This window comes from Anabrus simplex, chromosome 1 (assembly GCF_040414725.1).
Source record: "Anabrus simplex isolate iqAnaSimp1 chromosome 1, ASM4041472v1, whole genome shotgun sequence".
NCBI lineage: Eukaryota > Metazoa > Arthropoda > Insecta > Orthoptera > Tettigoniidae > Anabrus > Anabrus simplex.
The window spans coordinates 383,596,323-383,619,309 of NC_090265.1; the positions used below are offsets into that span (position 1 = coordinate 383,596,323).

The window sequence follows — 22,987 nt, forward strand, 5'->3', positions numbered from 1 at the left end:
AAGAGAGCAGAGATCCTTTAGCAACTTGAGTTAACTGACTATGATTGTCTTGTATCCTTATAAATTATTTGTAAATGGTTATTAAACAGTGTAAAGGTAATTAATAATTCATTTCATGTAGCTACTTCTAGCCGAGTGCAGCTCTTGTAAGGCAGATCCTCCGATGAGGGTGGGCGGCATCTGCTATGTTTAAGTGACTGCGTGTTATTGTGGTGGAGGATAGAGTTATGTGTGGTGTGTGAGTTGCAGAGATATTGGGGACAGCACAAACACCCAGCTCCCGAGCCACTGGAATTAACCAATGAAGGTTAAAATCCCTTGCTGGGAATTGAACCTGGGATCCTTTGAACCGAAGGCCAGTATGCCGACCATTCAGCCAACGAGTCGGACGTGTAAAGGTAACAGAAGAATTAGAAGATTAGGGAGTAAAGAGATGACATGCTTGACTCTGTGGTATGTTTCGAGCTGTCAGAGGAGAGATGGTATTGAATGACATTAGCAGATGAATAAGCTTGAGCAGAGCTTCTAAAAGTAGGAAAGATCATAATATGAAGATAAAGTTGGAATTCAAGAGGACAAATTGTGGCAAATACTTATTTATAGGATGAGGAGTAAGGGATTGGAATAAATTATCACGGGAAATTTTCGATAAATTTCAAAGTTGTCTGAAAACGTTTAAGAAAAAGCTAGGCAAACAATTGATAGGGAATCTGCCACCTGGGTGACAACTCTAAATGCAGATCATGGATGACTGATTGATAGATTGATAAGATTATGTGTACACAATTCAACCATAATATATACACCATTGTTCGGTAGACTGAAATACCCTTAGAGAAAGCCTGTACCTCCAAGAGCTCACAGTTTATGAGAGGTATGTAATAATTACCGGATTTCAGGCCCAACTTAATTTGCCAGGCCCATCTTCCTAACTGACTTCTCTTGGTCAACTCTTATTCATTTCTGACCATAACAATATAAGATTTTCCAGGCCTAGATTTTTTTTTTCTTTTTTTCCAATGGAGCAGAGATCCTGACATAGTCCTTTGTAACCCAACAACTTTCTAAGAGCTGACTGACTTTGTTTTTTATACAGAGCAATGGAAATAGGTCTGATCAGATTGTTTGTACACAATTCAATTTATTGATTACCCATTCTGTTCTAGACATTCTAGTCTGAATTTTGAAGAACATATCATTCCTGATACTCCTACTTTTTAAGATTGCAGACCTCATTCTCTTATTCCCTCTATGTAGGGAATAGAATATATCTGCAGAATCCTCTGCCTGTCACCATCATTATTACCATCACAGGTACTCATTCACATGTGAGTATAACAGCTGTCTTCCAAGTGAAATATTGTCCCTGTTCCGGAAGATGCTCATGCGGGAGAACTTCCGACGCAGAAATATTGGTGCTCTACGATAGTCTCACGGTCCCTCACAGATTTGTAATTTAATGTTAATGTTATTTGTTTTACGTCCCACTAACTACTCTTTTACGGTTTTCGGAGACGCCAAGGTGCCGGAATTTTGTCTCGCCGGAGTTCTTTTACGTGCCAGTAAATCTACCGACATGAGGCTGACGTATTTGAGCACCTTCAAATACCACCGTACTGAGCCAGGATCGAACCTGCTACAGTAAGTTGGGGTCAGAAGGTCAGCACCTCAACCGTCTGAGCCACTCAGCCCGGCCCTCACAGATTTGAAGCCTGAACCATTTGTATAGAATATTAGAATCTATGACACTGAAGCTGCAGGGGCGGTATCTTTACCAGCATGAGGAGTGTAGATGAGCCTGACTGAGTGTACTCTTTATATTTGCTAGTTACTTTCATTTGCACTTTTTATGACCACTGGTGTTATGATTTTTCCAAGGTGCCAAACCAGGAGATCTGGCCTGATTGAATTGCTACTGAAAGGAGCGACCACTAAGGAGCTCTCAACCTGAAAGTGTGTTGTAGCAACCATGGCATCTCTAGTTGAGTCTGCTTCCACTTGTGTCAGAATCCTCGCTTTCATCTTCCCAATTCAAACTTTTCTGGTATTGTAAATGAAGCAAACTTGTGTCCTTGTATTCCTCGAGATGGTACAGGTCTTTTCAGGCACACCCTCAGTGGAGGTGAGCTGCATGTACCCTTTTAACCACATACCAGCCCTCCTGCAAATCTTACGTCTCTGACAGCACTGAGAATCATGACCTAACCCTCTGAGGACAACAGTTGATATGGAAGGGGACGCCACCTCTATTCGACCTCTGTTTCTCTCTGACCCCAATAATATTCAATTAGCTGGGCCTAGAGAGCCCTTCTTTTAATTGAAATACCCTTTAATTGAAACGACAGAAAATATATATTTTTGATAAAAATGAATTGAAGGAACATTGTTATATTATGTTATGTTATGACAAAGGGGATGAGTAGTGGAATGCGTGGACTCTGACCTTGAGTGCCTCCTTCCCTTCTCTCTCAATTTGTTTTACCTCTTGCATTAGTTCCATTGTTTGCTATGTTAAGTTATGGCAAAGGGGACGAGTACAGTTTCTTTTTGGCTCTTTCATTAGGTCTATTGTTTGCTATGTTAAGTTATGACAAAGGGAATGTGTAGTGGAATGTGTGGACTCTGACCTCGAGTGCCTCCTTCCCTTCTCTATTACCAACTCAGTTTGTGATGTGACGAATCAAACCCCCCCGACATTCTGCTAATGAAACGATGGTGTGACATAGCGGCAAGAAAACGTGAAAAGAAAAAACAGAAGAAAGAAGACTTTTTCTTCCAAATAAGTAGTGCAATATGTACCCCCAAACCCCATGGTGCAACAGCCCCGAAGGGCCTTGACCTACCAAACGACCGCTGCTTAGCCCGAAGGCCTGCAGATTATGAGGTCACATGTGGTCAGCACGACAAATCCTCTTGGCCATTATACTTGGCTTTTTAGACCGGGGCCGCAACCGTTCCATCAGATAGCTCCTCAACTGTAATCACGTAGGTTGAATAGACCTCAAACCAGCCCTCAGATCCAGGTAAAAATTCCCTGACCTGGTTGGGAATCGAACCCGGGGCCTCCAGGTAAGAGGCAGGCATGCTACACCTACACCGCAGGACCAGCAGTGCAATATATACAGCATAAGTATATGCACTATGGAACATGGTTTGTTCTGAAAATGTAGGCCTACAGTAGTTTGGGTATATTAAAATGTTTTGTTGACATATGTTTTGCCTTCATTTACTTTAATCTAAAATGTCAAAAAATATTACTTAACTACAACAATGATAATTGTTATCCAAATTTTCATTATCTAAAACCACCTTTCCCCTTTTGTTTTGGTTAACAGAGGTTCTACTATACTTTCACTCTTAATGGTCCAACCTTTTCTTCTTTTCGCTATTAAAGTTGTACTTTCCTTTAAGACAATCACCACCACATTCCTCTGTCTCCTTGTGTTAACATTAAGAGAGGCTGGTAATCTTGTTGGCTGTTCCCTTAAAACCACCATTACTACCACAATAGAACTACACCTTAACAAGTGGCTCAAATCTCTGCCTCCTCTAACACCAGTGAGGCTAAAGAGGATAAAGACAGTGACATCAACTAGAGAATCTTATATTATTTTCCTTTTTTATTTATTTATTTATTTATTTATTTATTTATTTATTTATTTATTTCAAAACAGGCACCTGATCCAAGGCAGTACAATGGTGCAGTACAATTAATTACAGTTGGCAACAGACATTAGATTTGAGAACATCAGCTTCTAGGACAAAAATATAATACACTACAAAGAATTATAATATTAGGGTATCATAGTGATATAAACCAAATATGAACAGCAGTGATATGTATACTAAATCAGTACTCTATAGGCTTGACATTTTTACTTTTAGAAAATTAACAAGCTTGGTTTTAAAGATGGGTAATTTAGTGGCTTCTTGAATACACTCAGGAAGGCTATTGAAAAACCTTACAGAGTAATGCCATAAAGAATTAGTGCCATACTTAGCAGACTTTGATGATTTACAGTGAATTTTAGTAGATCCTCTTGTACTGTATGAATGTACACTGACTGACAGAGCAAATGCAACACCAAGAAGGAGTGGTCAGAACTTTATGCCAATTGCAGGGTAGACTGACGTCACTGAGGTATGCTCATGATGTGAAATGTGCCGCTGTGCTGCGCACGTAGCGAACGATAAATGGGACACGGCGTTGGCGAGTGGCCCACTTCGTACCGTGATTTCTCAGCCGACAGTCATTGTAGAACGTGTTGTCGTGTGCCACAGGACACGTGTATAGCTAAGAATGCCAGGTCGCCGTCAACGGAGGCATTTCCAGCAGACAGACGACTTTACGAGGGGTATGGTGATCGGGCTGAGAAGGGCAGGTTGGTCGCTTCGTCAAATCGCAGCCGATACCCATAGGGATGTGTCCACGGTGCAGCGCCTGTGGCGAAGATGGTTGGCGCAGGGACATGTGGCACGTGCGAGGGGTCCAGGCGCAGCCCGAGCGACGTCAGCACGCGAGGATCGGCGCATCCGCCGCCAAGCGGTGGCAGCCCCGCACGCCACGTCAACCGCCATTCTTCAGCATGTGCAAGACACCCTGGCTGTTCCAATATCGACCAGAACAATTTCCCGTCGATTGGTTGAAGGAGGCCTGCACTCCCGGCGTCCGCTCAGAAGACTACCATTGACTCCACAGCATAGACGTGCACGCCTGGCATGGTGCCGGGCTAGAGCGACTTGGATGAGGGAATGGCGGAACGTCGTGTTCTCCGATGAGTCACGCTTCTGTTCTGTCAGTGATAGTCACCGCAGACGAGTGTGGCGTCGGCGTGGAGAAAGGTCAAATCCGGCAGTAACTGTGGAGCGCCCTACCGCTAGACAACGCGGCATCATGGTTTGGGGCGCTATTGCGTATGATTCCACGTCACCTCTAGTGCGTATTCAAGGCACGTTAAATGCCCACCGCTACGTGCAGCATGTGCTGCGGCCGGTGGCACTCCCGTACCCGTACCTTCAGGGGCTGCCCAATGCTCTGTTTCAGCAGGATAATGCCCGCCCACACACTGCTCGCATCTCCCAACAGGCTCTACGAGGTGTACAGATGCTTCCGTGGCCAGCGTACTCTCCGGATCTCTCACCAATCGAACACGTGTGGGATCTCATTGGACGCCGTTTGCAAACTCTGCCCCAGCCTCGTACGGACGACCAACTGTGGCAAATGGTTGACAGAGAATGGAGAACCATCCCTCAGGACACCATCCGCACTCTTATTGACTCTGTACCTCGACGTGTTTCTGCGTGCATCGCCGCTCGCGGTGGTCCTACATCCTACTGAGTCGATGCCGTGCGCATTGTGTAACCTGCATATCGGTTTGAAATAAACATCAATTATTCGTCCGTGCCGTCTCTGTTTTTTCCCCAACTTTCATCCCTTTCGAACCACTCCTTCTTGGTGTTGCATTTGCTCTGTCAGTCAGTGTCTATCAGAATTCAAGTTGCAAAGTGTGTTGGAATGAGCTTGTCCATTTTTCAATTTATACAACATAATAGCTGAAGCTTTCTTACGGAGACCATCAAGTGACAGCACATTACAATACTGGTAGAATTGTATGGTTTCTGTTAAGGTGGGTAAGTTTAGTATTTTCAGTGGTCTTTTATGTAAGAGACTGACCTTTTCAAATTGTTCTCTACTGCAACATGCCCAGGTATGAATCATGTAATTCAGGTGGCTTTCAATTAGTGCATGATAAATACCCTTCAACAGTCCACGAGAAACTTTGTATTTTAATTGGCTGAGTACACCAATAGCAGGAGTTATTTTATCACACAGCATTGTGATGTGATTCTCCCAAATTAGCGACTCATCTGTGCTAAGTTCTAGAAATCTGGTTGAGTGAACTCGAGGTATCACTTGGTCATAGAAACTTAAGTTGATGTCCAGAGGAAATGTACATAATGGTTTGTAAAATGTGATAAAGTTAGTTTTAGTATTATTAATTCTTAGTCGGTTGATAGTAAACCAGGTCTGAATTAAAGATATGTCATGTTGCATCTTTTCTCCAAGATTATATACACAATTCCCTGTGTAAAATATATTTGTGTCATCAACAAATAATGACAATTTGCCAAAAAGCAGCAAGTTCCCAATATCGTTGACAAATACGAGAAATAATATTGGTCCCAGAACAGAACCTTGAGGCACACCAGTTCTTATAGTCTGCAATGTGCTTTCTGCTCCCATACAACTAACAAACTGTACCCTGTCTCTGAGATAATCTGTAAACCAGTTAAGTGCTAAACCTCTAACCCCTGCTGCTTCCAACTTCAGTAGCTAAATGTAATGGTCAACCGTGTCAATTGCTTTCTGAAGATCTATAAAGAGGCCTGATGCTACCATACATGAGTCTAAGGATTCCTGTAGCTTAATAATAATGTCTTTCACAGCATTGTAGGTACTAGAGTTAGGCAAAAATCCATACTGATATGGATAAATATAGTCATTACATTGTAGGTATTTTAATAGCCTATCTTCGACCATTATCTCTAGTATTTTAGATACAATGGGAAGGACCGATATAGGTCTGTAGTTATTAGATCATATTTATCAGACCATTTATACACAGGATGACCTTGGCAATTTTTAATTCACGTGGAACAATACCTTCACTTAACGATTTGTTGATAAACTTTGTAATATACAGGTATGGAACTAAATGCACAGCCAGACTCTTAAGTAGGTTATCACTAACACCATACACATCACTACTGTTGGTATTTTTTAATTTTCTTATTATTTCCGCAACTTCAAGGTCTCACGAACAGTGAAGTATTTTGCCCATTTCAAATATTAGGTGATTTGTGGGTAGGAGTATTGGTAGGTAACTTTTTTCCTCTGCTTATAATATTTTTGTCTTTGTTGCAGATATAAGGGACATTGATGAATTGACACATCTGCATGATGAATTCAGAGTTCCTTTTGACTAATAACATCGTGATGATCTGCTAGGAGTACTGAAGAAAATATATTAATTATCAAGTCTGGAGAGTGGTTCAAGGCTTTTGTGTGCTAAGCAGTATTAAGTTCTAAAGAACCACTTTTACAATAATAGTGCTAATCAGAGCCATTAACATATAGTTTTCTATTTTTAATTCCAACATCTCTTCCCAATATGACAATACATCCTGAACATTCCGACTACATGCCAGTGGCCGAGTTCTACAAGGACAGTTCTATCTTTATCACGGGCGGCACTGGTTTCTTGGGCAAAGTTCTAGTGGAGAAGTTGCTCTGGTCATGTCCTGGCATCAAGAACATCTACTTGCTGATGAGGCCAAAGAGAGGACAGAATGTGGCAACCCGTCTCGCTGAACTCATCAAGTCTCCGGTGAGTAAATTACAAAGTGATCATTAGGGGGCGGATTTCCATGACAAGTCATATTTTTCCCTTAACATTATATCTTATAGTCTTGTATTTTCAACATGTTTCCAAGCATGATAATCAAAATGAAACAGGTTTTATTGGCCATATAAATGCATATTTAGGCTTTCTTAAGTTTTATGGCATATTTTGAATAAAATATCATTATAATGGCATATTTTGGTAATTTTCATTTGAATTTCATTTTATAAAAATTAGAATAAGCTCCAGAAATTATTCTTCAGGATAGACTGGAATATACTTCTGAAGAACCATTCTAAAGTAGTGTATGGAATGTTTCTAACAGGTAGGAGCTATTGTTTGCTAGCTGGGTCAATTCATGGAAACCGGGCTATTGTTTACATGGAAGCAGAGGTAATTCTGCAGTTATTTGTCATTGTTCTTACCTCTCTCCTTCGCCCTTCCCTCTTCCACTTTCAACACACTGAATGACCTTGGTCATTAGGGAGCTTCAGTCATTCAGTTCCTTTCAATATGCCTAAAACGAAAGTCTCAATTTGTGGGAAGTTGCAAAGTTTTGTTTGCAAGTTCTGTGAAAACATATTCAGTATGGATGGAGTGATATTATTCTGTAAATTGTGTTAGGTAAAAGTTACTGCCGAGAAACGCTTCTCTGTGCAACAACATTGTAATACTGTAAAACATAAGAATTGTGTAACTAGATATTCTGCACTCGAAAATAGGTAACATCTGCTATTCAAAACCCCGACATCATTTTCACAGTGTTCACAAATTTCACAAGATCTCTGCAAGATGATGGTTTCATCTAATATTTCTTTAAAGAAACTTAACAGCCGAAGCTTCAGACAGTTTCTTGAAAAATATACAAAGTGTCCTGTTCCCAATGAATCTCCTCTCAGGAAGGACTATCTGACCCCTTGTTATGAAGAGATGTTGGATATAATAAGGCGTGACGTGGGAGACAGTGAGATATGGGTTTCAATGGACGAGACCACAGATGTGGATGGAAGATATGTAGCAAATGTGATCGTTGGCACGCTGAAGGAAGACCGGCCTGGAGATACGTTCCTCCTGACATGTGAAGTGGTAGAGAAGACAAACCATTCCACCATTGCAGTTCTCTTCGACAATTCAATAAATCTGTTGTGGCCAAACGGGGCAAAGAGAGAGCACATTTTTCTATTTGTAACTGACACTGCTCCGTGTATGGTGAAGGCAGCCAAGGGGCTTAAAATGCTATACCCGAAAATTATACATGTGACATGTCTTGCACATGCCTTGCATAGGGCAGCTGAAGAAGTTAGAAGTAGCTACCCTGAAGTTGATAAATTAATATCAAACTGTAAGAAAGTGTTTGTCAAAGCTCTACTTCATGTTCAGAAATTTCAAGGAGAAGCACCTTCAATACCCCTACCTCCCAAGCCAGTTATAATGCAATGGGGAACTTGGCTTGATGCCGCAGTGTACTATTGCAACAAAGATGTCGTGGAGATCGTGAAGTCTTTTGATCCTGCAGAACCGTCCTCCATAAAAACCACTCAAGATTTATTTTCAAGCACTACATTAAAAGTGGACCTGGCTTACATAAAGTCCAATTTTAATTCTTTATCTGGAGCAATCACACAACTGGAAGTTTCAGGTGCAGAACTAAGCAATGCACTGGATATTGTATAAAGTGCATTGAACAGGAATTAAAGCATGCAAAAGGAACAATAGCATCTAGGGTGTGTAGAAAATTAGAAAATGTACTGGAAAAAAATAGCGGACTTGTGTACCGGCATGGAATAAGTGACATTCTTTGTGGAAACCCTTCATTTGCAAATTTCCAGGAATTTTCTCCAAGTGATTTAACTCTATTCAAGTACTCTCCCCTTACATCATGTGATGTCAAAAGAAGTTTTTCTTACTACAAGACAATACTCAGCAACAACAGGAGGGGATTCTCATTCGACAATCTTAAGATGCATGTGATCATAAATTGCAACAATTCTGAAAATGGAGACTAGATCAGGTATGAAAGTTTCATTCAAACAACATATGTTTAGTGTATAAATTAAAACATTGAATATTGAACAGTGAAAGTAACTGTAGTGTTTATGTCTTCCACAGAGTCCGTTCTTGCCTAGGAGTATGTAATGTAACCTTAACGAGTTCATGATATATTCATCATTTTAGTTGATTTTGGGTTAAAGATTTCAGAGAATTAAAACTTTTTAAATTCTAATTTGATTGTAGTCTGTAGCAATCATAATGAAAGTGTTTCTATGTAACGTAGATGCTATTCATTAAGTAATATTTAAAATTTTATAGGTCACATTTTTATGTTTTTAGGTCATAAATGCATACATATTTCAAACATTTTTAGGTCATAGAAATCCTCCCCCTAGTGATCATACTTAAAGTTTTATATCTGGCATATCATCAAACGTCATCAACTTCAACCTTCCTATATACTTCGACCTACCCTCTTTCTGTCTTTTAGGGGCCGATGACCGTTGATGTTAGGCCCCTTTAAACAACAAGCATCATCATCATCTTTCTGTTTTTAAGAGTGACACTATTTCATTTAAGCCTGAAGAGTCTTAAAATTATGGGCTTTCTTACATTTTCTTTTGGTTGATGACCAACTTATGGCTTCAAACTTTGACAGTGAGACCTCCACACACTGACATGCTGGATGAAGCAGGCAGGTCATGGAAAGAAGCTCTGACCTGTTGTAGGAAGCAGGCAATGGAAACAAAGGGAATAGGGAGAGGAGGGAAAGGGGATAAAGACGTATGTGTTCCACATCAGACATTAGATATACTGTACATTTCACTATAGAGGTGAGTCTCATAAATAATGTTTATCTCCTTTTTAATTTCTTTTCTTTTTGTTTATTCATTCGTAATTCTGGCTATCATTTCCAGATTTACTTTATTGCCTGAGGTCCTAACCCTACTTAAAGACATCATATTATGACAAGAAGATCACAACCATAATTTTTGTTTTATATGTATTTTAATGTTATAGGTAATTATTCCTGCAACATTTTCTTTGTCTTGTATATATATGTTTTAGTTATCACATAATCTATTTAATCTTATTTTGGCTGAAGATGGCCACTAAGTGGCTGAAACTAGTCCCAAGACTGATATATTGTATTGAAAAGGTGCCTCTTGTCAATTCATTTCTTATAACTGCACTTCAATACGGAACAAAAATGAAATTTATAGCTTATAAACATTTTAGTCTATTACAAATTAACATAAAACATAACATCGTTGCACCTCGAAATACCTCTATGTGGCAATGTTGAGAGGAGAAATACTGACCCACAGCATATGTATCATACATACATACATACATACATACATACATACATACATACATACATACATATTATCCGCACACTTTATCTTGGTGCATTTACACCCTAGTGCTGAATCGGTCAACTCGGCGATCTTCGAGATTCGTACTGGCAACCTTTGAAACACAAACTATGAATCGCTTAAGCATCGTTGTGCGACATCTGGCGTACACTTTACATACTAGTACTGTTGTTGTTTACACAACAAGAATTCATGCTAGGAACAAGATTCGCATCGAGAAATGTTTTATAATGTTATATAATGTGTATGTGACATAGTTGTTGGCTTAAGATGATAACGGTTTAGAAATTTCATATCGATCGATCATATTCTCGATTCAATTCAGATTTCATTTTCATTCGGTTGGCAGCACCAGGCAGCACTATCGATACCGGGACAGCTCCCTCCTTGCTCCTCACCCCCGTACACAAAATGCACCAAGATAAAGTGTGCGGATAATACATACATACATACATACATACATACATACATACATACATACATACATACATACATACATACATACATTATCATTATAGACTGTTATGCCTTTCAGTGTTCAGTCTGCAAGCCTCTGTCCGAGGCTTGCATAAAATGTTCTGAGCTCGGTAAATTCATGAAGTACGATCTCTCCTTTAACGGGTTACGGACCACCGGTGAATTGTATAGTCCTAGCCGCCTGCGCATAAGTTGGGCCATGACTCAGAATATGTCCGAGATGCCCACTCCCATTCCGTAGCAACTGGTATCCCAACTCTCGGAACCACTTACTAGGCCACTCAGCCGTTGCCCGTGGTTCACTAGGACGTGACTACAGTAACCCACAAACATGAACCATCACTTAGAATGAAAATATCTTGATATATGTAGTTCTTGCAATACTAAACCTTCGATCACAGAACCTTTCTGGTCATAGTTCTAAGGTGTAATATTATTACTGATAAAACATAATGAAGGTCCGTGAGTGGTTCGCGCATGCATGACTTGTCATTATAAGAACACCGATTGGTGGCGGCGTGTGGATGAAATGTCTGGGGGTTCACTGCTGTGGAAAATAACATGTTCAGATCTATTGTTACTTGATAGTTACACAGATGTAAAATTGCTTGATTGGCTTTGAAGGCACACAGCTTCAGCTCGAAGAAGTTACCAAACAATGAAGATTGAAAGACAGAGAATATGAGGTGCAATTACTTTAAGCTGATCCAAATTCCTCTGATTTTGAAGAGTTGCTTGCATAGGAATAACTGCTTCAAGAGTGTGTTAGGCAGACTATTGTTTCTTGTGTTTTGACCTACTTTGCTGTTTACCTTTCAGAAAATGCATATTACTAATGAAAAGTGTAATGAATTATACAAACTTAGGCTATGCATGCCTGTTGCTGCTATGCAAACCGTAATTACCAAAATATTCTGGCTCATTGCGGTTAATTACCTCAGAATCGTAAAATCATGAAATTAAAATCCATTCAAAACCTACCACTTACTGCGAATTTTAACCGCGCGTTGTGACAGTGCTTCGGCTGATTTCGGAGCTGCTCGTGTCTATCACTGTTCCACTCGCCAGTGATTCCTGGGCTACGTTTTCCTTGCTCCTCACAGCCCCTCACCATGCGCACCCACCTTACATCCCACAGCCCCATGCCAGCAGTCCTGAAATTTAACCTCTTCGCTGGTTCCAGAGAGCAACCAGTGTTGGTGTCGAAATCAGTGCTAGGTGCGCGAATATAATGAGGTAATTAAAGGAATAAGCTCTTGATTAATCATTTTACTGAAAGTTATCTACCGTATTTCTAGGGGGTTCACTGAACCACTGAACATATAGAACGCGTCGCCACTGACACTGATACAAGTTGATATTCAGATTGCAGTATACTGGTACCCTACACAATCTTACATTAAAATACAGAACACAAAGAAAATGATCAAGGTCAGCAGTCTTACAGCAAATTGTATGTTCAGTTTACAATCTAAAATTCAATTTTTGAGGCTTCTCAAAAAAATAGATCAACATATCTGTTGATTTTACAGTTATGTCTCTGAATGTTTGTTTAGTCTGTTGTTTATTATTTGTTTGTTTATTTTTGTAAAAATTCCATGTGGGGTGGGGGTATTGTTATAACCCCCCATAACCCCCCCTGGTTATGTCCCTGTTTGAGTATGTGAGTTAATCAACATTGGACCATATATAGAATGAGAAACCTGATGTATGTAATCAGACAAAGTACAGTAGACGAATATTTAAAAAACTTGAAATATCATTAAGGTAAATAAAATCTCAGTGGAGCAGTATGAAAGCTGACACCATCACTGGACTTTCACCAAGAGGCTGTAGTTTGAATTCTGGACAATGCATTTAGAATTTTTTAAACAAATGGTCATAACCCAGTGGTTCAGATTTCACGTAAAAGTAGATATCCTATGGTACCCAGGTATCTGTTTCATTGGATACAAATACCAGAAACTCGAGTACCGGATTACCTGTTACACATAGTATCAGTCGAACCCTAAGTTGCTTGTGTGTATTCCCAGCAATGCATTTGGTTCGCATTCCCCCTGCAAGAGTGCTTCCCTGCTCCACCACATTTCTCTTGTAAACATAGCTCTTTGTGCCCAGAGAACATTAATTAAGTTATATTTTCATATAGAAACTGAGCTTTTATGAAAGACTAAATTGAGAATCTCATTTCCTTAATCTAAAAATATATATTTTTGTAAAAGTACTTGGTTTGTTTACAGTATGTTCAAAAATAGTCAACTCAACTTTTTGATAGATTTGTCCACTGGTTAGAATATTTAACTACTAGTCTGTTATGCCTTAGTTTTGTTTATGAAATATATTAATGTGTGGCCATCAGGTTAAAGAGTAGGCCTAAGTAATATTTTTTAAATAAAAGACCTTATCCTAAAGACTAAAAAATAGTCTATGACTTAAATCAATTATTCCAACTCATGGGGGAGAATATATTTATTCCCTATAACTGGTGGATATATGAGAAAAAGAAAAACTATATTACATCAGCACTCAAATGTTATTTATGTATCACAGCCTTGTTAAATTAGATGAACTTTACTGTATTTTTTAACAAATATTACTATGTTGTTTTTTGAGTTAGTGTGAAAATTTCAAACTATCAGGTCTTCATTCATACTCTTCATTATCGCAAGATTATAGATTGCAAAATTTTAACAAATGAGTACCCATATAATACAAGAATCGGGTTTTGAATGAATGGGTACCCAGTACCTAGACATTGTCCAAATGTACAGGATAATATCAGGTACCCTAATCTACATCACTCTTCCAACACAAAAATCTTAAAGTTATTTCAGCTTCCTCACTGTTATTGCAAAGGAACTGAAACTGAAGCATGTATTGTTGGCATGTTACATATTTCAGATTCTTCATCGACTTCGCAAGGCGCGGCCTGAGGATCTTAACAAGATTGTCCCAATAATAGGTGATGTGGCAGAGCCTGAGTTGGGTATCAGCAAGTCCGACCAGAAACTTCTCATTGAGACTGTGTCGGTAGTGTTCCACGCTGCAGCCATGATCAAATTCAATGAAACTCTTAAGTTAGCTGTCACCATCAACTTGATTGGCACCAAGCAGCTCGTCAAACTTTGTCATCATATGCTTAAACTTAAGGTCAGTGTCTGAATTTAAACCAGTTATTTGAGTCTATTTTAACATCATAGAAATTTTTCGATGGTCTTAATTTAAAGTACATCCTCAGCATTTGCCTGGTGTGAAAATAGAAAATCATGGAGAACTATCTTCAAGGCTATCGACAGTGGGTTTTGAACCCATTATCTATTGAATGCAAGTTCACATCCGTGTAATCCAACCGTGAAGCCAATTTGCTTGATTAGCAACTTGTTAATATAGTAGGTGATAACCACAAAGCATAAGAAAATACTCTTTGTTGTGGATAATGATATCTCTGTTTGGCCTCTTAAAAGTAACAATAACCAATCAGTCATCTGCATTTCAGGCTGTTGCCCAGGTGGCAGATTCCTTATCAGTTACTTACCTAGCCTTTCCTTAAAAATGATTTCAAAGAATTGGAAATTTATTGAACATTTCCCTTAATAAATTATTTCAATCCCTTATTCCTTGTCCTATAAATGAATATTTGCCCAATTTGTCTTCTTGAATTCCAACTTTATCTTCATATTATGAACTTTCCTACTTTTATTTTGCTATTTTGCTTTATGTCGCACCGATACAGATAGGTCTTATGGCGACGATGGGATAGGAAAGGCTTAGGAATGGGAAGGAAGCGGCCGTGACCTTAATTAAGGTACAACTCCAGCATTTGCCTAGTGTGAAAATGGGAAACTACGGAAAACCATCTTCAGGGCTGCCGACAATGGGGTTCCTAATTTTAAAAACTCCACTTGAGGTTATTCATCTACTAATGTCATTCCACACCATCTCTCCACTAGCAGCTCAGAACGTACCACTTACATTGAATCAATAACAGTAAATTTCCACCTTTTTGATACTTATATTTACTTTAAGCAAATCAATTAATCATTTACAGTACATGTTTCATTCCATTTGGAACATCCTCATCTCTATTACAACACTTAGGAGAAATTACAAAGTATATCATCTTCTTAAAAACATCTTAATGAGTACCTTGATTTGCTTAAAATCTATGTAAATTTAAAAAATTAAAATAATTAAAATCAATGTGGATGGTTGAACAGGGCAGTGAAATGCGAAGGAAAATGGATTTACTTATTTTAACCTACATTAAAAGTATTTCTATTCATTTGAACAGAAGTTAAAAAATGTTTTTGTTCCCAGCACTTTTTCCACTATGATGTATGATTTTCTAGTTGTCCACTAATGAAAAGTTTTTGAAAATTAATTTTTCTTTGTCACTGTTCTATTTTTTTACAAGGATGTTCTCTTCATTAGCTCTTTCCAAGGCAAATGTTGTTTATTTTAATTTTTAAAAGTGTCTCTTGAATTCAGTTTATGTAGGATCCCTGAAGCTGATTACTGTCATACTATTATTAAAAGAACTTCCCCGAAATCTTGTTGTTGACGACAAATCTACTGTGTCCTTGGTGGAGCAATGGCTGATGCAGCCTCCCGTCTTCTGAAGTAATCACGTACCACTTAATCGAGCACTTCCAAGTCTTCCCAGCCCAAAGTTTGCAACATTTTGTAACACTACTCGTTGTCGGAAATCACCCAGAACAAAACCTGCTGCTTTCCCCCAAACATGTTTGCAGTATGCACTGTAAGCCAATGTATGAGACACCTAGTGATGCTAAACCCAAGTCAGGTTTGATATTTGTCCAATAGTTTGTCAGTTCAACATCATCACTTGTAAGGTCAGTGCTGTAGAGACAGCATATGTATGATTGATGTCAGCATGGCAAGAGTACCCATTTCTGCCACCGACTACAAGTGAATTGTGATATTTCTGCAAGAAATAAAAGTAAGACTTCAATATTTTAGGAGATAAAGGCATGATTACCATAGTAGCTAGCTGCTGGATTTTCATCTAAATGACCACATGTTAACATCTAAGAGAATCTGAGGTAAAATCACCACTTGTCACCATTTTTTCTGCAGAAATATCACAATTCCAATGAGGTCAGTAGCAGGAATGAACACTTCTACCATGCTTTATCTTGGTTCTAAATGTGTCGTCTCACCGATCTGTTCCTATTTCATAGATGTACTGATAGACGACCATTTTATAATCTTAAAATGTTTTATATAACTTTGTAGTTGAATATATTTAATGCCGACTGGAAATTCTGGAACTTCACATTACTAGTAATTTCTGTTTAGATTATTATACAATGCTCATCAAAAAAAAAGAATAAAAGAGAAAAAATTCATATATTACAATACTAAGTTGCCTACATGGCAGTTGCCTTCATTTGCTCTCAGCTTATTGCGAATTTGGATATCCAGAGAGTGCAAAAATGGCTGTACAATGGAAAACATATCAACAAGGATTGTGTCAAAAGCTCCTCTTAAATCGATCCATAGGACAGCTCATATGGGGTGGGCACCAATTCACAAGAACAGTGGAAGCATACACTCTCTTCTCATGAGGTCACCATAAGCTTACGCCCATACAACAGAAGCATTAGAGTCCGGAGGTGATCTGGTGAGAGATGGAATGAGTCCTTTATGCTGAGGACCCATCACCAGCAAGGGAGTTCTGTCATGTTTTGGGGTGGGATCATGTTTAGTTGATGAATGCCTCTAATTCCTATCCAGAGTAACATGCCTGGTCTGGTCTACAGAGACATTACCTTCCAACCTGTAGTTGCAAAATTTGCAGCCACTGTGGAGCAGGGCTTTACACTAACAGATGATAATGCTTGTGCCCACTGAGCCATAGTGGTCAATCAGTTCCTTGAGACACACGGTAAAACAGCAGATTGTGTGGCCAGCATATTCTATGGATGTGATCTGTGTTAAACAAGCATGGTGTGAACTGAATAGAGAAACTGCCCACTGTTCTACCTCCTACTAACATTCAGTAACTGACTGAAGCTGCCATCCAAGAATGGAATCATTTGCCCCCAAACCAGCTGGATTCTTTGGTGCTGAGTATGCCTCAGGCACGACAATGCTTGTGGAAAAATACCAATTCATATACTAAGTACTGCAATGATTATGGTATGATGGTAGGTTAGTATAGTTTGTGACAGCATTATGGACTTACAGATATACTAAATTTCCCTATACTTTCTACAGATGTGGTCACCATCTGTTCTCCAGGTCCCAGGTTTAATTCCCGACTGGGTCGAGAAATTTTAAACAGTTAATTCCTTTGGATCAGGGACTGAGTGTTTGTGGTGTCCCGAACATCCCTGTAATTCATATAATAGACACGACACAATCCTCCTCCACAGTAACACACAATTTCCTATTCACAGCAGATACCACCTACTGTATTCTTGTCAGAGGGTCTGCCTTACAAGGGCTGCAGCAGGCTAGCAATACCCACACACATTTTTTATTATTATTATTATTCATTGTTAGGGCCACTAAAGACCGCGAAATCTCAACTGTTTGTATTCTTGCGGGCTCGCGTTTTCATCCTTTTGGAGTGTGCTTTCTTCCATGCATCAGAATGGACATGCTTCAGTAGAGTTGGGATTTCTTTTTGATGAACCTGTCTAAGTTTGTGTTTGAATGGTGCTCAGAATTAAATATCTGTTTCTGTAATTCCATACTTTAGATGATCCTTATCATCTCCACCAACCTAGTAGAAATCAATTTGAGACTTCTGTAGCAGGGTAACAAATACTAATAGATTCTTTCAGCTGACAATCTGAAGAGGTGAGGGTAAAAAGTTATCTTTCTGTTCCAGATCACACTTGTTATCTTTTCGGTGTGGGTGTATATTTCTAAATTGCTCCAAAGTCTGTAAACGCCATCTTTGAGGTTGGGACCAAGAATTTTACAGAGAATCCTCCTTTCCTTAATTACCAGTTTTTTAAGCAGGCTATATGTTCAAAATGACTTTCTGCTGCATATTATGCTTTAGGTCTAATTACAGTTCGATAATGCCTAATGTTTGCATATCAAGAGATACACTTAAGGTGATGAACTTCTCAGAATTGTTGGTTTCAACCCATTCAACAAGGTATTTGAATCTTTCCACTTTCAAGATTCTACCATGGTAGTCAGAAGTGGTGAAGCATTGTTATGATGTTAGAGATTAAGTAGGTTTTGGTGTAGGAGATTTTGAGGCCAATCTTAACTGCACATTCATGCAGGTAATTGATTTGTTGAGTAGCTAGTTCATGAGAGGAAGTAAGGAGATCAAGGTCATCTGAAAAAGCAAGGCAATCAATATTGATACCAGTTTGAGTTCATCCTATTTGAACTCCATTAGGAATTCTTTAGAATGGAGAACATGTCTTCATTCCCGGATGACCCTCTTGAGATCACAGTTGAAAAGTAGTGGTGATAGTCCATCTCCTTTCCAAACTCCTGTCTGGATTTGAAAGGCTTCAGAAATCTGAGATCTGAATTTCACTTTGGAAGATGTACCAGTGAGTGTACTTTGGATGATCTGCCAGGTCTTGTTGTCTAGGCCACATTCTTGGAGGGATGTTATTATTGCAGAATTACAGAGGTATTTCATTAAGATATAGTCATTATTTCTACTGACTTCAGAGAAATTTTGTGAAAATACATTGTTAATTTTAACCATATCATGTATTTTACAGAATCTGGATTGTTGTGTGAAGTTCAATAAAATTTACCCAGCCTACAGTAGGTAGAAGGAACTTTCCCTCTGTTCTAACATGACTAGTTGACCATTCAGCCTTATGGAATCCTCTTTTACTTATTAGAATTAAAAATCAATGTAGAAGGCAGAGACTAGTTGAAGATTATCACATGTCAAACTAAGCCACTGCCCAATTAAACATTTCAAGACAATGCACTCATACTTAACATTAGAAACTAAACACTGAAATTTGGATTTAAATATTTTTTTCTTCTCAACCTTTTTGTGGGATATGACATGGCAATTCAATGTGTGTTCCTTAATAGTGATTATACATCTGACATATGATCATCCTGAACAACAACAACAGCAACAACAACAACAACAACAACAACAGCAACAGCAACAACAACAACAACAACAACAAGCTACAAAAAAGTTAAAGATGAAACACATGAAATTCTAGGTCATCATAATCATCCTAAACCATCTCCAGTTTCCCGGGTGTGGTATATGAGCCTCCTCCATCTCATCCTGTCCTTGTACCATTCTTCCTCCACCAACTTGTCCCAATCATGACCTCTCAGCAGTACATTGCTCTTAACTAAATCTATCCATTTCCTTCGTGGCCTTCCCACAGGTCGTCTTCCTTCTACCTTTCTGTCAAATTCCTTCCTTGCAGTTCTGTTTACTGGCATCCTCTTCATGTGACCAAACCACTTCAGTCTTGATATCTGAATCTTATTGAGGAGAGAATCATCTATTCCTACTTCTTCTCTAAATTTCTCATTCCTAATCTTGTCTTTCCTGGTTTTCTGGATCATAGTGCGTAGGAATTTCATTTCAGCTGCCTGAAGTTTGGAATTGTCTCTATTGGTCAGTGTTGTGGTTTCGAGACTGTATGTAAGAATTGGTGTATAATAGGACTTGTACAATGCCATTTTTGTTTTCATGGGTATTTGCTCATCCCACAGCAGGTGTCTTACCTGGTGGTAAAATTGTGTTGCCTTATTGATTCGATTGTTCACCTCATGTTTTGCTAGGTTGTCATTTGATATAACGCTACCCAAGTATTTGAAAACTGGAAAGCTGTCCAGTTGAGCTTCATTTAACATGACTATTGGTTCTGCTCCTTTCCCGTACACTTTCATCACCACAGTCTTGGTCTTGCTGATGTTTAAACCATATTTCTTAAACTCCTCATTCCAGCTTTGTATTCTCTCTCCCAATTCCTCTTCTGAGTCACTCCAGATCGCAACATTATCTGCAAATGTGAAGGCTTGGATATCTCCATGTTCTTTCCTTTTAATAGATTTCATTACTACATCCATTACGATAATAAATAGAAGTGGTGACAATGAGCTGCCCTGCTGCACTCCTCTCTTTGTTTCAAACCAGTCCGACAAACCACATCCTACTTGAATACAGCTTCTGTTCCCACTATACAACATTTTCACTTTGTCTATGAGGCTGTCTCGCACTTGAAGTTCTTTCATGCATTGCCAAATTCTTTCCCTTGGTACACTATCGTATGCTTTCTCAATGTCCAAAAATATTAAAAATAAAGGCTTGTTCTTCTCACAGTATTTTTCCATTAACATCCTAATTGCAAATATAAGGTCTGTACTTGACCTTCCTGGTCTGAAACCATACTGCTCTTCTTCCAAAATTGATTCAACAATATCTCTGATTCTGGTCTCTATTATTTTTTCCAATATTTTCAGGACATGAGACAGTAGTGTGATACCACGGTAATTAGTACATTTTCGTCGGCTTCCTTTCTTGAACAGAGGTACAATGATGCCCATCTTCCAGTCCTCAGGAATAGTATTTTCCTCCCATATCTTGTTGAGCAGTCTGTAGAGCCACTGGATTCCTGGAATTCCTGCTGCTTTCAGCATATCTGCACTTAGTTCGTCTATGCCCACTGCCTTTCCTTTCTTCATGCTCTTGAGCGCATTTTCAACCTCAAGCCATGTAATTGGTGGTTCAGTTGTGGTTCCTCGACTTGGCTCTCCTCTATCCATTGTTACGTTTTCTGTATCTCCATTCAGCAGCTTTTCGAAATAGATCTTGAGTTCTTGTTTAATTTCTCCCTCTTCTTGTGCCAGAGTTCCATCATCACGTTCTATTGCTTTTATGGTCTCTTGATCCCTTCGCTTGTTTTTCACTACTCTGTATAGCAATTTCATATTTCCTCTACCGTCCTCTTCCAGTTTGTCTGCAAACTAAAATTCTAGGTGTAAGGCTCATTTCTAAAGATAATAGGCAACTTGATATATTTGGAGTGTACAGATCGGGAAAGGGTAGCACTGATGCGGATTCGCAATTATTTGACAGGATAGTCAGCTATGTGGGAAACGACATGGAAAGAAATGTGATTGTAGCGGGAGTTCTGAATTTGCCAGATGTCAATTGGGAAGGAAATGCGAACGACAGAAAGCATGCCCAACAAATGGAAAATAAGTTAATATGGGAAGGACAGCTGATTCAGAGAGTGATGGAACCAACCAGAGGGAAAACTATCCTGGATGTCGTGCTGATAAAACCAGATGAGCTCTATAGGGAAACTGAAGTAGTAGATGGTATTAGTGATCATGAAGCTGTTTTTGTGGTAGTTAAAAATAAACGTGATAGAAAGGAAGGTCTTAAAAGTAGGACTGTTAGGCAGTACCATATAGCTGATAAAGCAGGCATGAGGCAGTTTCTAAAAAGTAACTATGATCGGTGGAAAACGGTATATAAAAATGTAAACAGACTCTGGGATGGGTTTAAAGAAATTGTTGAGGAATGCGAAAACAGGTTTGTACCTTTAAGGGTGGTAAGGAATGGTAAAGACCCACCTTATTATAATAGAGAAATAAAGAGACTAAGAAGGAGGTGCAGACTGGAAAGAAATAGAGTTAGTAATGGCAGTGGAAGTAAGGAGAAATTGAAGGAACTAAATAGGAAATTGAATCTAGCAAAGAAGGCAGCTAAGGATAAAATGATGGCAAGCATAATTGGTGGCCACACAAATTTTAGTGAAAAATGGAAGGGTATGTAGAGGTATTTTAAGGCAGAAACAGGTTCCAAGAAGGACATCCCAGGAATAATTAATGAACAAGGGGAGTGTGTATGTGAGGATCTTCAAAAGGCAGAAGTATTCAGTCAGCAGTATGTAAAGATTGTTGGTTACAAGGATAATGTCGAGATAGAGGAGGAGACTAAGGCCAATGAAGTATTAAAATTTACATATGATAACAATGACATTTACAATAAGATACAAAAGTTGAAAACTAGAAAAGCGGCTGGAATTGATCAGATTTCTGGGGATATACTAAAGACAATGGGTTGGGATATAGTACCATATCTGAAGTACTTATTTGATTATTGTTTGGTCGGAGGAGCTATACCAGATGAATGGAGAGTTGCTATAGTAGCCCCTGTGTATAAAGGAAAGGGTGATAGACATAAAGCTGAAAATTACAGGCCAGTAAGTTTGACATGCATTGTATGTAAGCTTTGGGAAAGCATTCTTTCTGATTATATTAGACATGTTTGTGAAATTAATAACTGGTTCGATAGAAGGCAATTCGGTTTTAGGAAAGGTTATTCCACTGAAGTTCAACTTGTAGGATTCCAGCAAGATATAGCAGATATTTTGGATTCTGGAGGTCAAATGGACTGTATCGCGATTGACCTGTCTAAAGCATTTGATAGGGTGGATCATGGGAGACTACTGGCAAAAATGAGTGCAATTGGACTAGACAAAAGAGTGACTGAATGGGTTGCTATATTTCTAGAAAATAGATCTCAGAGAATTAGAGTAGGTGAAGCTTTATCTGACCCTGTAATAATTAAGAGGGGAATTCCTCCAGGCAGTATTATCGTACCTTTATGTTTTCTTATATATATAAATGATATGAGTAAAGGAGTGGAATCGGAGGTAAGGCTTTTTGCGGATGATGTTATTCTCTATAGAGTGATAAATAAGTTACAAGATTGTGAGCAACTGAAACGTGACCTCA

General features: G+C 38.9%; 1 protein-coding gene across 5 annotated transcripts in view; it reads left to right on the plus strand.

The window, feature by feature from the left end:
* The window catches only part of LOC136856816 (putative fatty acyl-CoA reductase CG5065), a 220,612-nt gene that overhangs the window by 89,390 nt on the left and 108,235 nt on the right, over positions 1 to 22,987 (plus strand). For 3 of the 5 annotated variants that reach the window (XM_067134952.2, XM_068224972.1, XM_068224973.1), the window contains exons 2-3: positions 6,926 to 7,388; positions 14,153 to 14,401. In XM_067134952.2, the coding sequence (XP_066991053.2) occupies positions 7,173 to 7,388; positions 14,153 to 14,401 (465 nt within the window). In that variant the 5' untranslated portion in view covers positions 6,926 to 7,172. Of the gene's footprint in view, positions 1 to 5,581; positions 7,389 to 14,152; positions 14,402 to 22,987 lie in introns of those variants that run through there. The other 2 variants (XM_068224971.1, XM_068224974.1) reach the window with 1 other exon arrangement.